Source organism: Schistocerca serialis, chromosome 10, assembly GCF_023864345.2.
Source record: "Schistocerca serialis cubense isolate TAMUIC-IGC-003099 chromosome 10, iqSchSeri2.2, whole genome shotgun sequence".
Classification (NCBI taxonomy): Eukaryota; Metazoa; Arthropoda; class Insecta; order Orthoptera; family Acrididae; genus Schistocerca; species Schistocerca serialis.
In genome coordinates, this window is record NC_064647.1 from 253,035,613 (window position 1) to 253,060,001 (window position 24,389).

At 42.7% G+C, this 24,389-nt stretch overlaps 1 protein-coding gene across 3 annotated transcripts in view; it reads right to left on the minus strand.

The window, feature by feature from the left end:
* LOC126425308 (ubiquitin carboxyl-terminal hydrolase calypso) overlaps positions 1–24,389 on the minus strand; it is a 225,510-nt gene that overhangs the window by 18,691 nt on the left and 182,430 nt on the right. For 2 of the 3 annotated variants that reach the window (XM_050088288.1, XM_050088286.1), the window contains 3 exons: positions 22,532–22,797; positions 19,979–20,134; positions 16,240–16,391 (listed from right to left, as the gene is read on the minus strand). In XM_050088288.1, coding sequence (XP_049944245.1) covers positions 16,240–16,391; positions 19,979–20,134; positions 22,532–22,797 — 574 coding nt within the window. The remainder of the gene's footprint in view (positions 1–16,239; positions 16,392–19,978; positions 20,135–22,531; positions 22,798–24,389) is intronic. The other variant, XM_050088287.1, reaches the window with a different exon arrangement.

Here is a 24,389-nt window from a genome sequence, read left to right on the forward strand (position 1 = left end):
GCATATACACATTAGAGGAGGCATATGCACATTAGAGGAGGCAGAGAACCGAACAGAATTATTTTCTTTAGGAGGCATGTGATAATAGTAATGTTGATATGAGTGATGTGAGTGACTGAATGAGATGAGTGAATGTAATTTTAGCTTAACAAGAGGACAAATAGTAATACGGAGAGAAGTAAATGGTATATAAGATGAGAAAATGGTATTATTATTATTATTATTATTATTAGTATTATTATTGTTGTTGTTGTTGAAGTAAAAAGTAAGTGGTGATGAATAAGAGGAAAATATAGAATGTTATGAGTAATTGAGAATATGTTGAGAGGAGAGAAACTAGATTTGAACGCTATATCACATGTACTCATGGAATACAGAATGAAAGTAGTGGAAAGAATATTATTTATTGAAAGATTGGTATGCCTGAGATAATAACTTATGTGGTGTCTTATATATTCTTATAACTAAAGGTGAAAGTATAGATTTATGTGGAAAGAATTATTTACAGCAGCCACTGTTGGAAATATACCAGAAGATTTAAATCTATAACACTTTAACACTAATCTAATGGAAACTTGTAATGAAATTTTTGGAGTTGTGTAGGCTTGACACTTCAGATTGGAAGAATTATTTAAGAGAACATATTTAGCAATCATCTAATGACACAATTAAAGCTCATCTACTGAACTGAACTGATGCACCATTAAATAGAAAGGAGAATAAGGAGAAAACAAAACGTCAGTCCTCTGTTGTGGCTCATACTCTCATCCCTTCCTTAGAAAAATTTATACATGTTGATGAAATATCTGACATTATATAATTCGTGATTATCTGACAGTATGGAGAGACATACACACATATTTATTTATGAATAGAATTTTACAGGTACCACAAGGTAAATAGAGAATGGATATACAGCATGGAACGCATCAGCAATTATCTAAGAAGATTTATTTATTTATTAAGTAAAACAATTATTTATATTGCTTGATACTCATGAAAGGAAGGAGATGAACTACACAAACTTTACAGGAACATGATTGACTTGAACTATATATATATATATATACTTACCACACTGATGTACATACTTGTAGGATCCTAAGATATTTAGAGGGGCACCACTCTTAGAAACGGTAATAGAGGGGTACCACTCTTAGAAACAGCAATAGTGGGGACACCACACTTAGAAACGGTATTAGGTAGGCTATAGGAACTTTTACGTTATATTAAGTTAACATGTATTTTATTTATCATATTTTATTTTGTGTAGTCCACTGTAGGAGATGACTTTACTAGTATTTATGAAGTAGTTAGCAACCATCCCATGAACCTATCCTCCTACAGAGGGCTGTCTTGAAGCTTGAAATATGTGTAAATTTTATTCCAGGAGGCAAGATGAATTTTAAGTTGAATATTCTAGCGAGTTGCCACAATTATCTTCAAATGTTGCAAGCGTAACGAAAAAAAAAGAGTTAACAAATAAAATAAATAAAATTTATATTTCAATCTGAATGTAATGTAATTCACACATCAGCACAATGATATTGAATGTAACGTAAAAAAATTACTATATTTTTCATTTAATTCTGTATATGTAGTATATGACAACAATGTAACTATCTCATGTAATGATTAATTGTAAATATTTGTATATTTATGTACTTACTATATCAAGAAATGTATTTTAAGGAGATGTTAATGAGCTGCAAAGGACTTGTGCATGTAGCACATGATTCATATAAATGGAACTGAAAATGCAAAGAAGAAACCAACGTGATGGAACACTGGTCAAGCAATATTTACGTAGTGTCAATATGCTTTGAAGTGTATGGTGTTGTGGAAGCCGGCAGGTCTTCAGGTTGGTGTAAAAGACAAGCTCATCACCTGTCGTAGGCAGTGAGGTGTTTCCTGTGCCCTCATTGACCATTTATACCCTGGTAGACGCCACCAAAATTCGACTGCTGGAGATCACAATTTCGTGTTGACAAATTGAACAAATTTTGGATTTTCTTCAAGTCACACGCAAGAGATCCAGGCAGTACATACACACTCAGAATCCGATACTATGTTTAAAGACATTGGAGCAATATAATAGAAACATTTATTGTTCGAATTAATTCCATTGTAAACACGAATCATGTGAGCTGAATTCAAACGCTGTGCTAAGCAACGATAATACGCTGCAATTCAAAGACATTAATGTTATGACTCCTAAAGAAGATACACACCAAAAAGACTGTATACAAAGACTGATATGCAAAGAGCATTGTGCACAGAAATATTTTTTGTAATATGTAAATTTCTTATTTTCTCATATATATATATATATATATATATATATATATATATATATATATATATATATATATATATATATATATATGAATAAAATAGAGGGAAACATTCCACGTGGGATATATATATATATATATATATATATATATATATATATATATATATAAACAAAGATGAGGTGACTTACCGAACAAAAACGCTGGCAGGTCGATAGACACACAAACAAACACAAACATACACACAAAATTCAAGCTTTCGCAACAAATTGTTGCCTCATCAGGAAAGAGGGAAGGAGAGGGGAAGACGAAAGGAAGTGGGTTTTAAAGGAGAGGGTAAGGAGTCATTCCAATCCCGGGAGCGGAAAGACTTACCTTAGGGGAAAAAAAGGACAGGTATACACTCGCACATATCCATCCACACATACAGACACAAGCAGACATATTTCAATATGTCTGTATGTGTGGATGGATATGTGCGTGTGTGCGAGTGTATACCTGTCCTTTTTTCCCCCTAAGGTAAGTCTTTCCGCTCCCTGGATTGGAATGACTCCTTACCCTCTCCTTTAAAACCCACTTCCTTTCGTCTTCCCCTCTCCTTCCCTCTTTCCTGATGAGGCAACAATTTGTTGCGAAAGCTTGAATTTTGTGTGTATGTTTGTGTGTCTATCGACCTGCCAGCGTTTTTGTTCGGTAAGTCACCTCATCTTTGTTTTTATATATAATTTTTCCCACGTGGAATGTTTCCTAAAAACAAAGATGATGTGACTTACCAAATGAAAGTGCTGGCAGGTCGACAGACACACAAACAAACACAAACATACACACAAAATTCTAGCTTTCGCAACCAACGGTTGCCTCGTCAGGAAAGAGGGAAGGAGAGGGAAAGATGAAAGGATTTGGGTTTTAAGGGAGAGGGTAAGGAGTCATTCCAGTCCCGGGAGCGGAAAGACTTACCTTAGGGGGAAAAAAGGACGGGTATACACTCGCACACACACACATATCCATCCACACATATACAGACACAAGCAGACATCACCCGTCCTTTTTTCCCCCTAAGGTAAGTCTTTCCGCTCCCGGGACTGGAATGACTCCTTACCCTCTCCCTTAAAACCCAAATCCTTTCATCTTTCCCTCTCCTTCCCTCTTTCCTGACGAGGCAACCGTTGGTTGCGAAAGCTAGAATTTTGTGTGTATGTTTGTGTTTGTTTGTGTGTCTGTCGACCTGCCAGCACTTTCATTTGGTAAGTCACATCATCTTTGTTTTTAGATATATATTTCCTACGTGGAATGTTTCCCTCTATTATAACTATATATATATATATATATATATATATATATATATTACAATGCCTCCTCTACTGACACGCTCCGCAAGCGAGCAAACAGTATAGAAAAATTATATATATATATATATATATATATATATATATATATATATATATATATATATATATAAAAAACAAAGATGAGGTGACTTACCGAACAAAAGCGCTGGCAGGTCGATAGACACACAAACAAACACAAACATACACACAAAATTCAAGCTTTCGCAACAAACTGTTGCCTCATCAGGAAAGAGGGAAGGAGAGGGGAAGACGAAAGGAAGTGGGTTTTAAGGGAGAGGGTAAGGAGTCATTCCAATCCCGGGAGCGGAAAGACTTACCTTAGGGGGAAAAAAGGACAGGTATACACTAGCACACACGCACATATCCATCCACACATACAGACACAAGCAGACATATTTAAAGACAAAGAGTTTGGGCAGAGATGTCAGTCGAGGCAGAAGTGTAGAGGCAAAGAAGTTGTTGAAAGACAGGTGAGATATGAGTGGCGGCAACTTGAAATTAGCGGAGGTTGAGGCCTGGCGGATGACGAGAAGAGAGGATATACTGAAGGGCAAGTTCCCATCTCCGGAGTTCGGATAGGTTGGTGTTGGTGGGAAGTATCCAGATAACCCGGACGGTGTAACACTGTGCCAAGATGTGCTGGCTGTGCACCAAGGCATGTTTAGCCACAGGGTGATCCTCATTACCAACAAACACTGTCTGCCTGTGTCCATTCATGCGAATGGACAGTTTGTTGCTGGTCATTCCCACATAGAATGCATCACAGTGTAGGCAGGTCAGTTGGTAAATCACGTGGGTGCTTTCACACGTGGCTCTGCCTTTGATTGTGTACACCTTCCGGGTTACAGGACTGGAGTAGGTGGTGGTGGGAGGGTGCATGGGACAGGTTTTGCATCGGGGGCGGTTACAAGGATAGGAGCCAGAGGGTAGGGAAGGTGGTTTGGGGATTTCATAGGGATGAACTAACAGGTTACGAAGGTTAGGTGGACGGCGGAAAGACACTCTTGGCGGAGTGGGGAGGATTTCATGAAGGATGGATCTCATTTCAGGGCAGGATTTGAGGAAGTCGTATCCCTGCTGGAGAGCCACATTCAGAGTCTGGTCCAGTCCCGGAAAGTATCCTGTCACAAGTGGGGCACTTTTGTGGTTCTTCTGTGGGGGATTCTGGGTTTGAGGGGACGAGGAAGTGGCTCTGGTTATTTGCTTCTGTACCAGGTCGGGAGGGTAGTTGCGGGATGCGAAAGCTGTTTTCAGGTTGTTGGTGTAATGATTCAGGGATTCCGGACTGGAGCAGATTCGTTTGCCACGAAGACTTAGGCTGTAGGGAAGGGACCGTTTGATGTGGAATGGGTGGCAGCTGTCATAATGGAGGTACTGCTGCTTGTTGGTGGGTTTGATGTGGACGGATGTGTGAAGTTGGCCATTGGACAGGTGGAGGTCAACGTCAAGGAAAGTGGCATGGGATTTGGAGTAGGACCAGGTGAATCTGATGGAACCAAAGGAGTTGAGGTTGGAGAGGAAATTCTGGAGTTCTTCTTCACTGTGAGTCCAGATCATGAAGATGTCATCAATAAATCTGTACCAAACTTTGGGTTGGCAGACTTGGGTAACCAAGAAGGCTTCCTCTAAGCGACCCATGAATAGGTCGGCGTACGAGGGGGCCATCCTGGTACCCATGGCTGTTCCCTTTAATTGTTGGTATGTCTGGCCTTCAAAAGTGAAGAAGTTGTGGGTCAGGATGAAGCTGGCTAAGGTAATGAGGAAAGAGGTTTTAGGTAGGGTGGCAGGTGATCGGCGTGAAAGGAAATGCTCCATCGCAGCGAGGCCCTGGACGTGCGGAATATTTGTGTATAAGGACGTGGCATCAATGGTTACACGGATGGTTTCCGGGGGTAACAGATTGGGTAAGGATTCCAGGCGTTCAAGGAAATGGTTGGTGTCCTTGATGAAGGATGGGAGACTGCATGTAATGGGTTGAAGGTGTTGATCTACGTAGGCAGAGATACGTTCTGTGGGGGCTTGGTAACCAGCTACAATGGGGCGGCCGGGATGATTGGGTTTGTGGATTTTTGGAAGAAGGTAGAAGGTAGGGGTGCGGGGTGTCGGTGGGGTCAAGAGGTTGATGGAGTCAGGTGAAAGGTTTTGCAGGGGGCCTAAGGTTCTGAGGATTCCTTGAAGCTCTGCCTGGACATCGGGAATGGGGTTACCTTGGCAAACTTTGTATGTGGTGTTGTCTGAAAGCTGACGCAGTCCCTCAGCCACATACTCCCGACGATCAAGTACCATGGTCGTGGAACCCTTGTCCGCCGGAAGAATGACGATGGATCGGTCAGCCTTCAGATCACGGATAGCCTGGGCTTCAGCAGTGGTGATGTTGGGTGTAGGATTAAGGTTTTTTAAGAAGGATTGAGATGCAAGGCTGGAGGTCAGAAATTCCTGGAAGGTTTGGAGAGGGTGATTTTGAGGAAGAGGAGGTGGGTCCCGCTGTGACGGAGGACGGAACTGTTCCAGGCAGGGTTCAATTTGGATGGTGTCTTGAGGAGTCAGATCATTAGGAGTAGGATTAGGATCATTTTTCTTCGTGGCAAAGTGATACTTCCAGCAGAGAGTACGAGTGTAGGACAGTAAATCTTTGACGAGGGCTGTTTGGTTGAATCTGGGAGTGGGGCTGAAGGTGAGGCCTTTGGATAGGACAGAGGTTTCGGATTGGGAGAGAGGTTTGGAGGAAAGGTTAACTACCGAATTAGGGTGTTGTGGTTCCAGATTGTGTTGATCGGAATTTTGAGGTTTTGGAGGGAGTGGAGCTGGAAGTGGGAGATTGAGTAGATGGGAGAGACTGGGTTTGTGTGCAATGAGAGGAGGTTGAGGTTTGCTGGAAAGGTTGTGAAGGGTGAGTGAGTTGCCTTTCCGGAGGTGGGAAACCAGGAGATTGGATAGTTTTTTGAGGTGGAGGGTGGCATGCTGTTCTAATTTATGCACTGGGATTCAGTGCATAAAACCTCGCTTGCCTGTGCCTCTTCCCACCAAAATTTCTGTTTCTAAGATGTTACATTGCACAGAAATAACTTTAAAGACTCTGTGAGTGAAGGGTTCTGAGGAGTGAGATAGTGTGTGACACTCTCGAGCAACGTTAACACTGCGCCTGACTTTCTGAAGTAATTTGGAAAGGGCAAGCTAAAGCTCGACTTTCTCAAGCTGCAGCAAGTCTCACTTTGTGATTTTTCACCGGAGTCTCGAGACCGCACAGTCTTCTGCCTTTCAGTCCTTCTGGTGTATTCAGACAGACAACCATTTCCTATGCATTTTCATTCGTAAGCAAAACTGAACCAAAATATCAAATATCAGGCACCCAAACAACAAAGCAGACTTAGTTACTTCGTTTTCCTGGCAAAGAATATAAACAAAACCTACTGAAACAAGAAAAGCAACGTCGTTAAGATTTTAATACATAAAGTGAAATCAGTAAATCTGTATATATTAGCTCAATAAATTCAATGCCAGTTTTATTCGTCAAGATTAGATTGCGGCACTTAATTCTGTCACTGACATAAACTTCCGAAAAAACATCTTTCCTGAGTTAAAAAAAGAAACTAACTCTGCTATCTAGTGATTGTTTGGTATACTGAGCTGTTATGATAAACACCCAAACTACTAAGCTGACAATTTTAAGTGATACTTTAAAATAAAGTATCTTTGTGTTCCCATTTTGATGAAATGGTTGGTTGGCTGGCTGGTCAGCTGGGGTGGGGTAGACAAACAGCGAGGTCATCGGTCCCACAATGTAAGGTAACAGAAATTAAGGGAGGAACAACACAGGCCAGTCAACTGGAAAGTAAAACAGGCAAACAAAGAGGCAAAAGGTATGCTGGGGCAACAGGAAGTGCAAAGAACAGGAGGGGGAGGGGGGAGGTGACACAGGTTGAGAGCAGGTATGAAGCAAGGGCACTAAGCACGACTGGGCGCCACCACCGCTGCTGACCACCCCAATCCCCACACAGTACGACAATTGTGACACTACGGGGACAAAACCCGGGGGAAGGAAACACTAGAAAAGGGAAACAAAACATCACATAGGATTAGACAAAACAAATTGGTAGGGAAAACCTGGCTGGTGTAGAGGCAAAGCCGAATGCCTCCCAAACCGACATCAATATAAACTGAGGGACTCCAATTGTGGCAGGAAATTCAGGTACTTAAACATGGGAGGACAGCTTTGGTATAGAAAAATAAGGACGGATGTAATCCAGCGAGGGTCATCCGCCGACACCCGGGACAAGAAAGGTGGAAGGGCACGTTTAATGCGAGGGGCCAAAAGGTAGGGGCAGTCCAAAAAACTAGGGATCACCATGAGGGGCAGTTGTGCAATCAGAAGCAGGGGGCCTCATTACAGTGTGAAAAAACCGTGGGTCAACCTGGTACAGCTGATACGAAAATGGCAGAGGACGGTAGATGCTCACCTAGAACGTTGCGGGGAAAAATGCATCGTATGGGGGTCCCCTCGATTGCACGAAGTTTATTACACATTGGGCGGTCCTTCAGGAATCGTCCAGCAACTGAGCAAAAATGGATTTGACGTAAAGTTGCAAATGCGCCCCTGGAGGGGTCACGTAGAACTGGAGGTAAGTGGCTGCACGCCCCCCCCCCCCTCCCCCCCAGCTAGATGATCAGTGAGTTCATCACCTGGGATACCTATGTGGCCAGGCACCCAAACAAAGTCAACCGAACAAGCTGGAAGGAAAGAGCAAATACCAATGGCATAGGAAACCCAGTGCCAACAAGAAGACTGTTCACAGAACAGTGCAAAAGGCACAAGTGGCCAAATGGCTACCACGATGATGGTCTCGGGTCAGGGCGGCTGAGCCATAAACTTGACGATCACAGTCCAGACAAGACAACTGAGGCCCGATGAAAGCGGAGAAGAGTCGAGCAATTCGCATCCCGAGAGGTGTGGGCAAGGAAGCAAAGGACACTGAGTTTACAGAAATAGCCAGTCTTCAGTAGGTGGATACGTGGCAACCCAGTACCGTATTTACTCGAATCAAAGCTGCACTCAAATCTAAGCCGCACCAGAAAAATGAGACTCGAAATCGAGGAAAAAATATTTTCCCGAATCTAAGCCGCATCTGAAATTTGAGACTCGAAATTCGAGGAGAAAGAAAAGTTTTAGGCCACACCTCCAAATCGAAACAAAGTTGGTCCATTGTAATATGAGACACAATTTAGGTATAATGAATGACGATACAGCTGCAGTAGTTTGGTTCGAGTCGTAAACTTAGCAGTTAAGCTTTACCAGGTAGCCACTGCTATGCATCAGGTACTCTGTCCGTATTTATACACGGATACCCTTCCTTTTTCACGTGCTTCGTCCAATTTGAATTAATTGCTTATTTTTCTTTGATCTGATAAGTGCCGTTCTCTTTGTTATAGGTGTTTACGTCACTCTAAGCTGAAAATGCATTACTGTACTGTGTCGTGCACTGTTTGTCGCATTCTGATAATGAGTGTTTATGGCCTGTCGCCACTCACGGCATGGCTTGCTTTTGTGTGCGCTACCGCCGGTTACAATTAAAAAATAAATAAAAGAAGAGAGGAATTGTCTCATAAGCGAAACAATCGCAAAAGACTGCTATTTGTTGTTACTTACACTGCTGCTTTCTTTGATAATGATCAACAAGAACCAAATAATAGACTGCATATGATAGACGATGTTCTGAATGAGAGTTTAGTGAAAAATTTTCTCCATTTGAAAATCTTTGCAGACGCCTCTTCAGTACATGACATTCTGCACAGAAATTAGAGTCATCTTAGATTTAAAAATCTAGTCAATTGCCGTGCTTCATTTCTGACTGTATCACTATTTGGCATAAGAATAATATGAATATAAACATGACACGATATGTATATTCTTCCGCGTTTGCTGTTGTCTCACTCTAGTTTCGTAGTTTATTAGGCAGACAGGATTTAAATGAGATAGCAGCAAACACGAAAGAATACATGGCAAAATGTTTATATTCGTATTATTCTTGTGGTGAAGAGAATACTGCATGTGATTCATAATTCATAAAAGTTCCTATTAGCAATCATCTCTTTTCACAGGTATGAAAAAATTCAGAACATAGAGTTGGCCATATTGACAAACATCCCGAACAGTCTTGCCAGTCCAGTCTTGCCAGTCTGATTTTCATAGTACACTGAATTGCTGCTACATTTGAAGATGAACAATACGGAATTTGTATTTACTTCATTGGATAATGTACGAAAATGCAGTGGTTGAAACTCGGGGCGGAGATAAAAAGCTCGACTTCTACACACCCCCCCCCCCCCCCTTTTTTTATGACGCAGAGGTTTTGGAGCCAGTATTTATCTTTGTGCCTGCAAAGCATGCCTGTGTAGCGCTACATATATTCGACGGCAGAAGTTAGTTGTGGTGGCACCTACCAACACTTTTCAGAACTTCCACTTACTTTGCACTCGATTCTAAGCCGCAGGCGATTTTTTGGATTACATAAACCGGAAAAAAAGTGCGGCTCAGATTCGAGTAAATACGGTAAGCTTGTTGTCTGAAAGAAGACCCAAGAAATGGAACAGGGGGACCACAGTCAGGCAAAGGCCGTCGAAGTAGAGCTCCAGATCGGGACGGACCGTAGTACGGCAACAGAAACGCACAACCCGTGGTTTATGGGGAGAGAATTGAAAACCGTGTGAAAGTGTCCATGCGGAAGTGCGATGGGTGGCACCCTGGAGTTATCACTCCACAGAGACCACCGAATGAGAACTAGCCCAGATACGTAAATCGTCCACACGCAGAGCACGGGTGACCAACGGTCCGACAGATGCCACGATTCCGTTCGTGATGAGAAAAATAGGGACACTTAATATGGAGTCCTGTGGAATGCAATTCTCCCGGGCCTCCAAACTCTCGAGACAGGAATTGGGATCGATATACTAACAATGCCCATACGGACCAATGCGGAAAGGCTACTGGAAGCTCTCAAAGGGCTGGCTGCCGGTTCCAACAGGAAGCACAGAACCCGTGAAGGTCTGGTGAGTGAGCACCACTGAAATGAGGTTCCCGGAGAATGGCACAAGCTGTGAAGTAAAAAGCAATAAGGGATTGTAATTCCAGAAGATAATGGTAGTATCTGTTACAATTCCTACGGATAAACACAGAGCGTGGATCCAAATGGGCCAAAGCCGGTCACGTTGCCAGGTCACCATCCATCACCAATAAGGACAGGATGACATCCATAAACAAGAGGTCTGACACAGGTTACAAGCCTGAAGACAGCATCTCCGGAGACAATGGAGAGGACTTGTATTGGGACTTATGTTGTTTCTTCTTCTCCTCCTCCTCCTCCTCCTCCTCCTCCTCCTCCTCCCCCCCCCCCCCCCTCCACTTTCGTAGGTCGAGGAGTCCTGGCAGCAGGCCTCCAGTCTGGGAGATGCCAGAGGAAGGGGCCCCATTACCGGCAGGTGTCAAAGAAGACAGACACTCCTCCAGCCGTGTAGGGGGAGTGGCACACAGTGGGGAAGGTGTGGGCTCAGAAGAGCAGGGAGAGAGGAGAGCAGGGGCAGGACTGAAATAAGGAGGAGAGAGGCTGGGAAAAGGAAGTGACAGTCGTATTTCTGACGAGCCTCAGTGATCGAGGGACTTGTACTCTGTATCTTCTTTTCTTTCTTATAAACAGGGCAATCCAGTGAGAGTAGAGAGTGACGATTAACACACACGGGCGGTGGAACACCGGTGCTCCCCTCTCGTAGTGGGTATCCACATCCCCTATAAGGAGGGTTCGTAGTACGGCGGGGAGACGTGTGCCTGAAATGTAGACACCGAAAACACCTCACGTGTGACAGGATGTACGGTCTCATTCACAACAGTACCATGTAGCCTTGACCTTCTCCGGTATAGTATCCCCCATTCAGCTGCCAGAATAAAGGCATCGTTATAAATGTGATTGTCCTTACGGCCTTCCTGAACATGCAGAGCAGAATGAACACAATGTCGTTCTAGATCGGCACGTGATTCTTCGTCAGTTTGAAGGACAAAATCCCTATGAAAGACGACTCCCTGAACCGTATTCGGGAACTAGTGAGGAGTGATCGGACACCGGGATGTCACCGAGATGCTTACAGGAATGAAGGGCTGCATTTTGGGAGGGCTGCAGCAAGAGTTACGAACAACAGCAAAACAGACTGCACTTCGCTCAGAGAGTCCACTTCGCCAAACTTGTCCACGAAAAATAAGGGCTTAGTGGCAGTGAAAGTGTCCCTGTCAGTCCCGGTAGCAGGGGATGGGTGTCACCCCAAGTCAGCAAGCCTTGCCCTCCTCCCAGAGTGTAGCATCCGGCAAGTTCGCACAGACAGAACTGGGCATGTCGTTTTAACTTTTAACTTCCATATTTGCTCTTACTTTTTTCTTTGTTTCACTCTTTCTCCATGTAGAATCAATCACTTTTGTTTACCTATCATAATATTCAGCCATTAGAAAATGCTGATCTGTCAATTAAAAACGAAATACGAAATAATGTATTTATACTGACTGTGCAATGGTGTCAAAAATGTATTTTTTGTTACAACATTTATATTTTTGTGGATGATAATCGTCATACAAACATTTGAAACACGAGTTCTTGTGGTACTATGGTCAAAATAAAGCAGACAAAAATTTAAATGAAAGAAGGGGTTGTAAGTAACACGAAATTCAAGTGAAATGGGGAATAAAAATAATGAACGCAAAAACATAGACAAAAATATAAGATTTTACAACAGAAGAAATTAAACTGAAGTTTAATACAAATTAATAATTAAAAAGCACATGAAAAAATATTCCAAATGAAAGAAGAATGAAAGCAAGAAAAAATTAGAGCAAATCAAAAAGTTCATATTATGATTAAAATGATGTGAAATAATGATTGGAAAATGAAAATAACATTTCAACCAATAAATTGAATAAAAATAATGATCAAAATGATTGTGGTAAAGATAAGAAAATAAATAATTTCAAAGCACCTGAGGAAATTGGAACCCACAACCTTCCAAATGTGAGGAATACGCCATAACCGACCCCATACCCCTCAAGTCCGTGTATTGGTACTATATTTAAGGTTATAGACAATCACGTGAAATTCTGAAGCGCTCTTTCAGTGATTACTAGTAAACGAAGGTCGACCAGTGTGTGATGAGTGGAACCCTAACCTAGGTCACCGTACAGGTGATTTGAAAAAATCAAACTCACCCCTCTCCTTGTCAAACACATGAACAAGTACAACAACAAAAATAATATTATTGATAACATAATATAAATGGTGGACGGTACAACATACAGCAGCTTTAAGAAGGAAGCAATGGATTGCAGAAAATGGAGAGGCAAAGGACCTGCTAATATAGCAGATAACTGATGATGATGAATATAAATGGATAGATAAAAAATCTACTCACCAAGCGACGGCAAGGGAACACGCGCACAAAAGGATTTAACTTACACGAGCTTTGTTTGGAGCCAGTGGCTCCTCCTCCTGGCAAAAGAGATGAAGGGGAAGGAAGAGGGGTGAAGGGAAAGGACTGGAGAGGTTTAGGGAAAGGGGTACATTTCAGAAAAGTCACCCAGAACCCTGGGTCACGGGAGACTTGTCAGATTGGACGAGAAGGAAAGACTGATTGTCGGGGCTGCACTGGTCGAGATTTGAAAATCAGATAGCTTAAAGGTGGAAGACAGGGTAATATTCAAAACGAGAGATTACTACTAAAACATCATGCACGAGTTAATAAGAGTGAAAAGCTAAGTGCATTGCATGTAACAGAGGCAGGTCGGGGGATTGCGGAAAATAGGCAAGTCAGAAAATGAATGATGCAGAAAACTGAAAAAGAGAGAAGAAAGGAGTAGTTACTGTGAATAAATGCTGAGACGGAAGGAATTAACGTAAATTAAGGCCGTGTGGGAGGTGAGAACCGAGGACATGTTGTAGCGCTAGTTGCTACCTGTGGAGTTCTGAGAAACTGGTGTCTGGGGGAGAATCCAGATGGCGCGCGTGGTGAAACAGGTGCCGTGGTCACGATTGTCATGTTGTACAGCATATTGTGTGTTGCCCGTATACTCCCTCTGCCTGTGCCCATTCATCCTGTCTAATAACTGAGAGGTAGGCACACCGAAGTAAAAGGCCAAACAGTGTTTAGGCAACAGCCGGTACACGACATATGTCGTTCTACAGGTGGCGCTCCCTTTGATAGTATATGTTTTGCCAGTTCCAGGGCTGGAATAGGTGGTGGTAGGAGGGTGCATAGAGCCAAGTCTTGCAGTGGGGATGGTCACAGAAGTAGGAGCCATAGTGTAGGGAGATGGGTGCAGAAGGAGCATAGGGTCTGACAAGGATACTGCGGAGATTGGGAGGGCGACGAAAAGCTTTTCTGGGTGTGGTAGGCAAAATCTCAAACAAAATAGATTTCATTTCAGGACACGATTTTGAGGTGGCCTGACTGATACATTCGAGACCAGGATATTACTGGGTCACAAGAGGTGTGTTCCGAAGTTGTTTCTTAGAGGGATCAGTCGAGTGTGTCGCACAACACAGTGCAGCCGACTTCGATGACTGCTTCACAGCCTGCACCGATGGGACCCTTCCCACAGACACGAGCTTTTCTGGATGAAGGCATTTTGAATGTCAAAATTTTAACAGTAAATCACCTAAGCATTTGTAACGAAGTTCCGGAATTTATTTCTCTCCAGGAAAGATGGCATCGTCAAATTATACACGGAACCAAGAGCTGGATGAAACCTGAAGTAGAAGGCTCCAAAATATTTAACAAGACACAAAGTGTATATTTAAAAAAAAGTTAATAGGTACTACAGAAAGGGGAGTGTTCATTGCAATCGACAAAACTAATGCGCCTATTGAGGTCAAAACCGAGTCCGCCTATGATGTTATCAGATGTGAGTGTAATCGGCCTCATCAAATGCTAGTTAATCGTTGGATGTTGTTATCGGCCACTAAATTCTGCCGTAAAGGTTGTAGAATCATTCGAAAAAAGTTGCTTATCCAACTCAGTAACGGTCCCATAATGATCAGTGATACTCGAGCATCAATCAAATTACATTTCCTTAGGATTCTTCCTGTAAATCTGTCTGGCATTTACTTTTCTCCATTTTATGTAGTCATTACTCTTAAGTTCAACAAAAATAATCAATTATTGATAATATAATGTAAATGGAGACATAAAAAATCTACTAACCAAACACAAAAGGATTGAACTTTCAAAAGCTTTCGGAGCCAGTGGCTCCTTCTCCTGTGGAAGAGTTGAAGGGGACGGGAGAGGGGTGAAGGGAAAGGACTGGAGAGGTTTAGGGAAAGGGGTTCAGTTTAGAAAAGTCACCCAGAACCCTGGGACAGGGGAGATTTACCGGACGGGATGAGATGGAAAGGTTCAACCCTTTTGTGTGCGTGTTCCACTGCCGCCTCTCGGTATGTAGATTTTTTAATCTGTCCATTTACATTATATTACTTTTAAGTTCATTCCGTTAGAAATTCCAAGATATTTTATGGTGGTTACTGTTTTCGGTAATGTTCCATCAATAGTGTTGTTTTATAGTAGTGGATTTTTTCTTCTATAGATGCACAATATGTTACATTTATTTATATTCATTGTTAACTGCCACGATGGAAAGGATCCACTGTTGTTTACTAACAAAAGTAGAGACTGCTGCACTCTCAGTTCAAACACAAACACAGTACTGTTGACACACGAAAGTCGGTAGGAATTAACTGATATAAAGATCAATGTCTGAAGCCTACATCAACATCCACTGTCAAACCTCAGTGATAGATTTTACTGAGAACCAGAGAAAATTGTGTCCATAAAATGAGTAACTGGGCCAAAGGCTTCTATCTCGTCATTTGTCAACTGGTCTGGTGTGGCAACAGAAGAAAGAAAAGCAGAAGCTTTAAATTCCACTTTAAAAAGTCATCTAGACAGGAATATCATACAGACATACCGTCACACAGATTGCTGTAAGGAAGACACAGAAGTAGGCATCCTCAGTGTCGAGAAGCTACTGACAGAGTCGAAAAATCACCAGGAATGCCAATTCGGTTTCACAGAGAGTACCTTTCGGCACCGGTACCTCACTCAGATCGCACTATCGTGAATTTCTTGCCCAGTGCAAAGTCCCGAGCGACTGGAAAATGGAGTGAGCGACTCTCGTACGTGTGAAGGGTAAAAGAACGGTCCCACATTATGATAAGAGTACTGGCCTAACATCAGTTCACTGCAGAATTTCGGGCATACTCCAAGTTCGAATATAATAAATTTCCACCAGACAGAAAAGCTTCCGCCCACAAATTGGCAGAGATTTATACAGCACCTTTCGTGTGAAACTCAGCTCCCCTTTCTCTTACACGATATCCTGCTAAACACGGACGGAGGATGACAGGAAGATTACAGTGTCCTACATTTACAGAGAGCATTCTACACAGTGCACCACTGCAGACGTTTAACGAAGGTCAGAGCGTACGGAATAGGTTCCAAAGACGTGAGTGGCCAGAAGACTTCTCGAGAATACGACGCCGTACGTCGTGCCAGACGTCGAGCGTCGGGTGCCTCACCTCTGGAGCGTGCGGGCGGGTGCCGGCGACTTCTTGTGCTGCTGCACCTGGTGCTGGAGCACGAGGTCCGCCAGCTGCCCCTGCTGTGCCAGCATCGACAGGAACGTGCAGATGAACTCGTCGTAGTTGTGCGTCCGCCGGCAGTCGTCCACCTGCCACAGACAGACCGTCAAGTTGTAACACAAGTACAAATTATTTTAAGAAGAAGAATTGAGGTGAGCAGGAAAACGTAACCCGCATTTGTTCACCTAGAGGTGGTTTTTGATAAATTCGACCGGAATGTACTGTTTGGAGAATCGAGTAAAACTGGTACGGACTGAACAGATAAAAGATATGTTCTCTATACGTACAAAAGTCTGAGTACAGAAATAGTTACCACTCGCATTATGGAAAAGTAGTCTGACAGAACACGTATAATTCGAAATACTTAATGGTACCGGTTATATTTAGTTCCTGTTACTAACTACTGTATATACTCCCATCTGAAAATGGTGCTTAACAGAACTGTGACTAGTCGAAGAAGAAAGACAGAAGATTGTGGACAGTACAAATGAGTTTTTTGCGAAAAACAGAAGACTGGGGGAAAAAATGTAGAAATAAGGAGACACTTACAAATACAATGTAAAAGACGTTGCGTGTGAGAGTACAGAACAACATAAAATTAAAAATACAAAGGCACAACCAGAAATACACATACACACATTCCAAGGTTAAGGATGTAGAGGCCTATCTCACTAGGGGTAAGATAGATACCGCCTATAGGAAAATTAAAGAGACCTTTGGAGATAAGAGAACGACTTGTATGAATATCAAGAGCTCAGATGGAAACCCAGTTCTAAGCAAAGAAGGGAAAGCAGAAAGGTGGAAGGAGTATATAGAGGGTCTATACAAGGGCGATGTACTTGAGGACAATATTATGGAAATGGAAGAGGATGTAGATGAAGATGAAATGGGAGATATGATACTGCGTGAAGAGTTTGACAGAGCACTGAAAGACCTGAGTCGAAACAAGGCCTCCGGAATAGACAATATTCCATTGGAACTACTGACGGCTGTGGGAGAGCCAGTCCTGACAAAACTCTACCATCTGGTGAGCAAGATGTATGAAACAGGCGAAATACCCTCAGACTTCAAGAAGAATATAATAATTCCAATCCCAAAGAAAGCAGGTGTTGACAGATGTGAAAATTACCGAACTATCAGCTTAATAAGTCACAGCTGCAAAATACTAACACGAATTCTTTACAGACGAATGGAAAAACTAGTAGAAGCCAACCTCGGGGAAGATCAGTTTGGATTCCGTAGAAACACTGGAACACGTGAGGCAATACTGACATTACGACTTATCTTAGAAGAAAGATTAAGGAAAGGCAAACCTACGTTTCTAGCATTTGTAGACTTAGAGAAAGCTTTTGACAATGTTGACTGGAATACTCTCTTTCAAATTCTAAAGGTGGCAGGGGTAAAATACAGGGAGCGAAAGGCTATTTACAATTTGTACAGAAACCAGATGGCAGTTATAAGAGTCGAGGGACATGAAAGGGAAGCAGTGGTTGGGAAGGGAGTAAGACAGGGTTGTAGCCTCTCCCCGATGTTGTTCAATCTGTATATTGAGCAAGCAGTAAAGGAAACAAAAGAAAAATTCGGAGTAGGTGTTAAAATTCATGGAGAAGAAATAAAAACTTTGAGGTTCGCCGATGACATTGTAATTCTGTCAGAGACAGCAAAGGACTTGGAAGAGCAGTTGAATGGAATGGACAGTGTCTTGAAAGGAGGATATAAGATGAACATCAACAAAAGCAAAACAAGGATAATGGAATGTAGTCTAATTAAGTCGGGTGATGCTGAGGGAATTAGATTAGGAAATGAGCCACTTAAAGTAGTAAAGGAGTTTTGCTATTTGGGGAGCAAAATAACTGATGATGGTCGAAGTAGAGAGGATATAAAATGTAGGCTGGCAATGGCAAGGAAAGTGTTTCTGAAGAAGAGAAATTTGTTAACATCCAGTATTGATTTAAGTGCCAGGAAGTCATTTCTGAAAGTATTCGTATGGAGTGTAGCCATGTATGGAAGTGAAACATGGACGATAAATAGTTCGGACAAGAAGAGAATAGAAGCTTTCGAAATGTGGTGCTACAGAAGAATGCTGAAGATTAGATGGGTAGATCACATAACTAATGAGGAAGTATTGAATAGGATTGGGGAGAAGAGAAGTTTGTGGCACAACTTGACCAGAAGAAGGGATCGGTTGGTAGGACATGTTCTGAGGCATCAAGGGATCACCAATTTAGTATTGGAGGGCAGCGTGGAGGGTAAAAATCGTAGAGGGAGACCAAGAGATGAATACACTAAGCAGATTCAGAAGGATGTAGGTTGCAGTAGGTACTGGGAGATGAAAAAGCTTGCACAGGATAGAGTAGCATGGAGAGCTGCATCAAACCAGTCTCAGGACTGAAGACCACAACAACAACAACATTCCAAGGTAGAGGAAACCGATGGAGTGACTGTCGAAAATGGAAAAGATTGACTCCGTCGATAAGAAGTAAAATTTGTCACAGATTGCACTGTCTAGTGTGTGTCGAGGTATACAACAATTTTTCAAATTGCAACACAGGAAATGGTCATTCCTATGTTGTGGTCATCAGTGTCCCACAGACGAGAAACGCTGTAGTGATTCGAGAATTTCCGCGTAAAGTCTGGAACCACTCTTCTTTCTGCTGTCACGAACACACAATATTTTAAAAATAAGTGTGAGAGAACGTACATACTGCGCGACACGTGTTTGTGTGTGCAGGCTAGAAAGGAGTCAAGAGCACAAGGTAGACGCGACGGTCGAACGACATCGACAAGTGTTTGCCGCCCGCGCCACGGAAGCTGTATTGGAAGAACAAGGTGTGTTTATGTATCTTATGGTGTTTTGTATCATTGACTGTTGTAACAAGAAAAAAGAAGGACAGTTGAAACACTGTTAATTAAACTTCACATATTGGACTCGCTAGAGCCAAGACAGGTTCGTATATTATGTGGTTGTAGAATCAAATATACTGGAGATGTTTTTAATCGAGTCGAACGCAAGACGAATCAGTTGACTTGCAAGTATTCTAATACTTATGTTAGAAGTAATGAATTTGTTATTTGTGGACGTTAAACTATATCAAGACTGAACTAAAAGTATTCTGCGAGTATCACTTATTTCAGGAAGGGGGAGAGAGGAGGAGGGAGGGAGAGAGGAAGAGGGAGGGGGGGAGGGGGGGAGAGAGAGAGAGAGAGAGAGAGAGAGAGAGAGAGAGAGAGAGAGAGAGAGAGAGTGCATGAGTCTGATAAATTCCGTTAACCAGCAGTATTCTTTGGAGAAGAAGGTTTTGGAGATCGACGAAGCCAGCTATCCAGAGAAGATCAGCTGTGCGGCAAGTAAGTCAACTGATGTAAGAGAGGTGTGAATTTTGCATGCAATCCAGTTTCACACCACACTCCAGGTCATCTAAAGCATTAGAATGGTGACCCTGTCACATGCCGTTGATCTACACAGGTTACCCAAAACTTCAAAACTTTGTCTGCCCAGTAATGTCGGAATTCAGCTTCTAGCTTTAGTAATTCATAAAATATAAAAAGATTGACAACTGTCCCTTTTATTTACAAGATATAACCTTTTTGCAGAAGAATTCCTTCGGCAAGTGTACATACAAAATAACTAAAATGTAAAATGACATGTGCATCTTAAAAATAACACACAGAATACCTTGTACTTGTTGCGTTTATCATTTTCCTCTTGAAGACTTAGCTCACACACTCCAATTTCATTTTCCAAGTTCTTAAGTAATGCGAGAAGATCCTTCGGTGCAAATTTATGTGGTTCAAAGAGCTCCGGATATTTGCTGCACATCTTCAAATCCACCTGCAATGAATACAAATCATATGTAAACTCTTGCTGACATACAGATTGGGTGATTACTAAAATATATACAACAGAAGGCATTAAAATGGGCAGAGTAACTTAACATTAGTGACTCAAATATTCTCTCGAGATGTCATCAGAATCTTCTCTTCCCATTCCAATATATTATGTCGTTTCCCAGCCATCTAATAGTCTCTAACACTTCTCCAGACTCGTCAATACATTAAAGCCTCCAGCGGTGCACAACAGATGTGATATCGCATTTCATCTAACCACCTCGTTCGACTGCTTAGCTAAGTGGTAAAGTGCTTGCCTCCCATGCAGCAGGCCCGGGTTCGATTCCTGGCCAGGTGTCGTGTTATTCCTAGTCATAATTTTCATCGTCATCACCGGCACATGGCGTCGAATGAAATAAAACTTGAGCTTCTCCCTCACTGTTGCCTTTGTGCAAATGGTACAATGTCACCAGCAAGAGCGAAAGTGTTCCGAATGTGTCCCATTAACATGTATTACTTCTCCAGTTCCCCAGGTCTTCCAGTGAGTGTGCTGTGAATAATTTTGGTGATTATGAATTTCTTCACCCGAGTTTATCGCTACGCTGGGAAGTTGTAGCACTGATGTACATACTATCCTTCGTGCTAACACAAGCAGCTGGCCGACGCCTCGTTTGTCGAGAGCTGGTGGCACACATTTTGCCAAAACTGAGTCAAAATCTCTCTCGAGAACAGACGAATCTTACACAGAGTGGCCACTCGTAACCACTCCTCACAACCTGGAACTTGCCCATTGTGCTACCCCACTACTAAAGCCAGTCCGTTCCTTTGGCAGAGTAAAATCAAATGTTTGTCTTACATGGTCAGTGACAACTTCAATGAACTTACCCTACTTTGGAGAGAAGAGGCTCACACTACTGTCGTTTTAAGTCTTCTCTGTTTCCTTTTTGCTGTAACCATTTTGGACTACACGAGCCACTGCTGCCATAATAGCACCAATCGCATCAGAAAGCTGGCACGACGTTTCGGCTCCTTTCTCACTTGAACACGCAATTCTTTGAGGTTATAATCTAGGCAAGAATTTTCCAATACAGATTGTACTTGTACTGCAGATGACGTTTAGCACTAATTATAGACATGAAGCTGAAATAGCCAGACAGTCAGAGAACATGCATAAGATAATGTTCAATTAATAATAATAATAATAATAAGTTTTTAATTGTTCCGGTGATTTCAGACCACAGACTCTGAGGCATAAACCTGATATATTTCTCATCTTCAGGATGCCACAAACTCCTTATTTCTTGTCCTAAACTCACAAGTTTCTCACGATCTTTGTTTCACATGTCGGAATGTCACCCGTTCGACCAACGAAAACGAACTGTTCTGAACACTGCCAACCATCATCATCCGACGTTCATACGCTCAGGTGTCAAGATCAGTTGCATCGAGAGCACACACATATTGCAATCCTGCTTTGAAAAGATCGGCCGTCTTTGGACAGTGTCGGTCATCGGCAGAACCACTGATGTCTTGCCCAGAATAGCGTTGGACGATAGTCTTTTCTTTAAGTACATAACCTCCATCAGGTACGTTCTTTCCTCTACACTAACTGAGCCATTTTGGTAGCTATTCTTCAAAATGTAGGATCTCACCTAGCTGGGTCTCGCTTCTACCCTGCATACAATACATTGGAACCAGTCCGAATGTTGTGAATGTTGTCAGCTTGGACGATGGTATCCCAAAAGTTTTGTGACAGTCAAACACTCGTATATCTTTGACATCATTTTGTACTGTAGTACATTACACACAGCTGAGTAAGCAAATGAGTGACGTTAACAGTAGAACATTGAAACATTCTACATCTACATGTAAACTCTGCAAATCAAATTTAAGTTCATCAAACCACCTTCACAATAATTCTCTAATATTTCAATCTCGAACAGCACATGGAAAAAAAGAAGAACTACACCTTCCAGTGCGAGCTCCGATTTCCCTCATTTTATTACGACGGTCACATCTTCCTATGTAGGTCGGCATCAGCAAAATACATTCGCATTCAGAGGAGAAAGTTGGTGATTGAAATTACTTGAGATGATTCCATTGCAACGAAAAATGTCTTTATTTTAATTACGTCCATCCCAAATCCTGTATGATTTCAGTGACACTCTTTCCCCTGTTTCTCAAGTACAATGTGTCAGATAGCAGAGGACATCAAATTACAGCATCATTTTGGGTGGCAGCTTTATCAAACAAACCAAAACAATACAGATTTCTCGTATTTGTCAAAGATTTTCTAATGCGTCAGACACTCGGTTTCATTTATCAAGATACAAATTGGCAAAAGTCAAATTTGTGTGTCCTTCCAATACAAAATGAAACAGTACACAGTGCGATTGCAAACCTTTTTCTCGTGCTCCACAGCAGTAGCGGCAATTGCAGAAGCGCTCCCTACTGACGCGCCGTCAGCCGGCCCAGACTGCACCTCTCCGCACCCAGCCGGGAAGTGGCCAGGGGAGGGCGAAGCTGCAGGCGTCGACGACGCAGACGAGGGCGAGGTGGTCGAGGAAGCGGGAGTTTCAGGGCAGAGCTTCTTGCCGGGCGGCACCACAGCATCACCACCGCCCGAAGGCCGCTTTGTACCAGGACCTACCAGCGAGACGCGGCTACCTGTGACCGGGAGCAGAGTGTGCTGCCAACATGCACATCCAGTTGTCAAAATTCGTGGGAGGGCACTCTTTTCCACTCATCCACATATTGATCCTTCTCATTAAGTTGGCGAGGATACGGGAAGGGAAAGAGGTGTGTGTGTGTGTGTGTGTGTGTGTGTGTGTGTGTGTGTGTGTGTGTGTGTGAGAGAGAGAGAGAGAGAGAGAGAGAGGGAGAGAGAGGGGGGGGGGAGAGAGAGGTGGGGGGGGGGGGGGTGGAGAGGAGGTGTAGCTGATGAATATTGAATGTACTGACAGTGACAATAAAATGAGCTTATTTCTCATAAAGAAAATTAACTTTTGCTGACAGTCACTTTATGGATGTTTTTAGGGTTCCATATCTCAGTTGGTAAAAGTGGAACCCTTATAGGTTCACTTGTCTGTCCAACTGAAAGAAAACTTTTTCTCAGGAACATGTAGATGTATTACAGTGAAATTTATGTTACATACAAATATCTATGGTTCCTTCGCAAAGTAAAACATTTGAGCTTCCAAGTCAATACAATAAAAAGATACAACCTTTTATGTCACATATTTTGAACCCGCAAACTCACTCATTAAAACCTTTAGGGTCTTCCCATTGACCTAGAATCAAGAAATTTGGCAAGAAGCAACATTTTACAGTACAAGAACAGGGAAAAAATGCATAAAATGTTAAATTGTAATTATAACATGGAAAATATCATTCTGCCATTAGGACTTCATCACCTTTCAAAAGCGTAATAAAAAATAAAAAAAAAAAAAACCACAATCAGCCATAACGTTGTGACCCCTACCTAATAGCCAGTATGTTCGCCTTTGGCACAGATAACAGCAGTGACGCATTGTGGTTGGAATAAATGAGGGCTTGGTAGGTTGCTGGAGGGAGCTTGCACCTCATCTGCACACAAAAGTCAGCCAATTCACATAAACTTCTAGGGAGACCGGAGAGGGAGGGCAATGAGCTCTGATGCCACATTCAATCACATCCTCGATGTGTCAGATGAGATTCAGATCTGGCATGGGTGTGGGGCCAGCACATCAATTGGAACTCGCCACTGTGTTCCTCGAACCACTCCGTCACACTCCTGGCCTCGTGACACGGTGCATTATCTTGTTGAAAAATGCCACTGCTGTCGGGAAATGTGATTGTCACGAAGGGGTGTACCCGTTCTGTAACCAGTGTACGATACTCGAGTGTCACAGTGCCTTGCACGAGCTCCACTGGACCCACAGGTGCCCACAGGTGCCCGAGTGAGTGTTTCCCAGAATGCGATGGAGCTACCACCAACTTGTCTCTGTCCTGCAGTACAGGTGCCGAGGAGATGTTCCCCTGGAAGCAGATAGATTTACACCTCCCGTCGGCACGAAGAAGAACATATCGGGATTCGTCAGACCGCACAATGCTCTGCCACAGTGCCAATGTCCAGTGCCTATTGTCACGTGCCTGTTTCAGTCACAGTTGCCAATGTCGTGGTGTTAACATTGGCACATACATAGGCTTTGGAGTCCCATCATTATCATTAGGAGTGTTCGGTGAAGTGTGTGTTCAGACACACTTGTACTCTGCCTCGC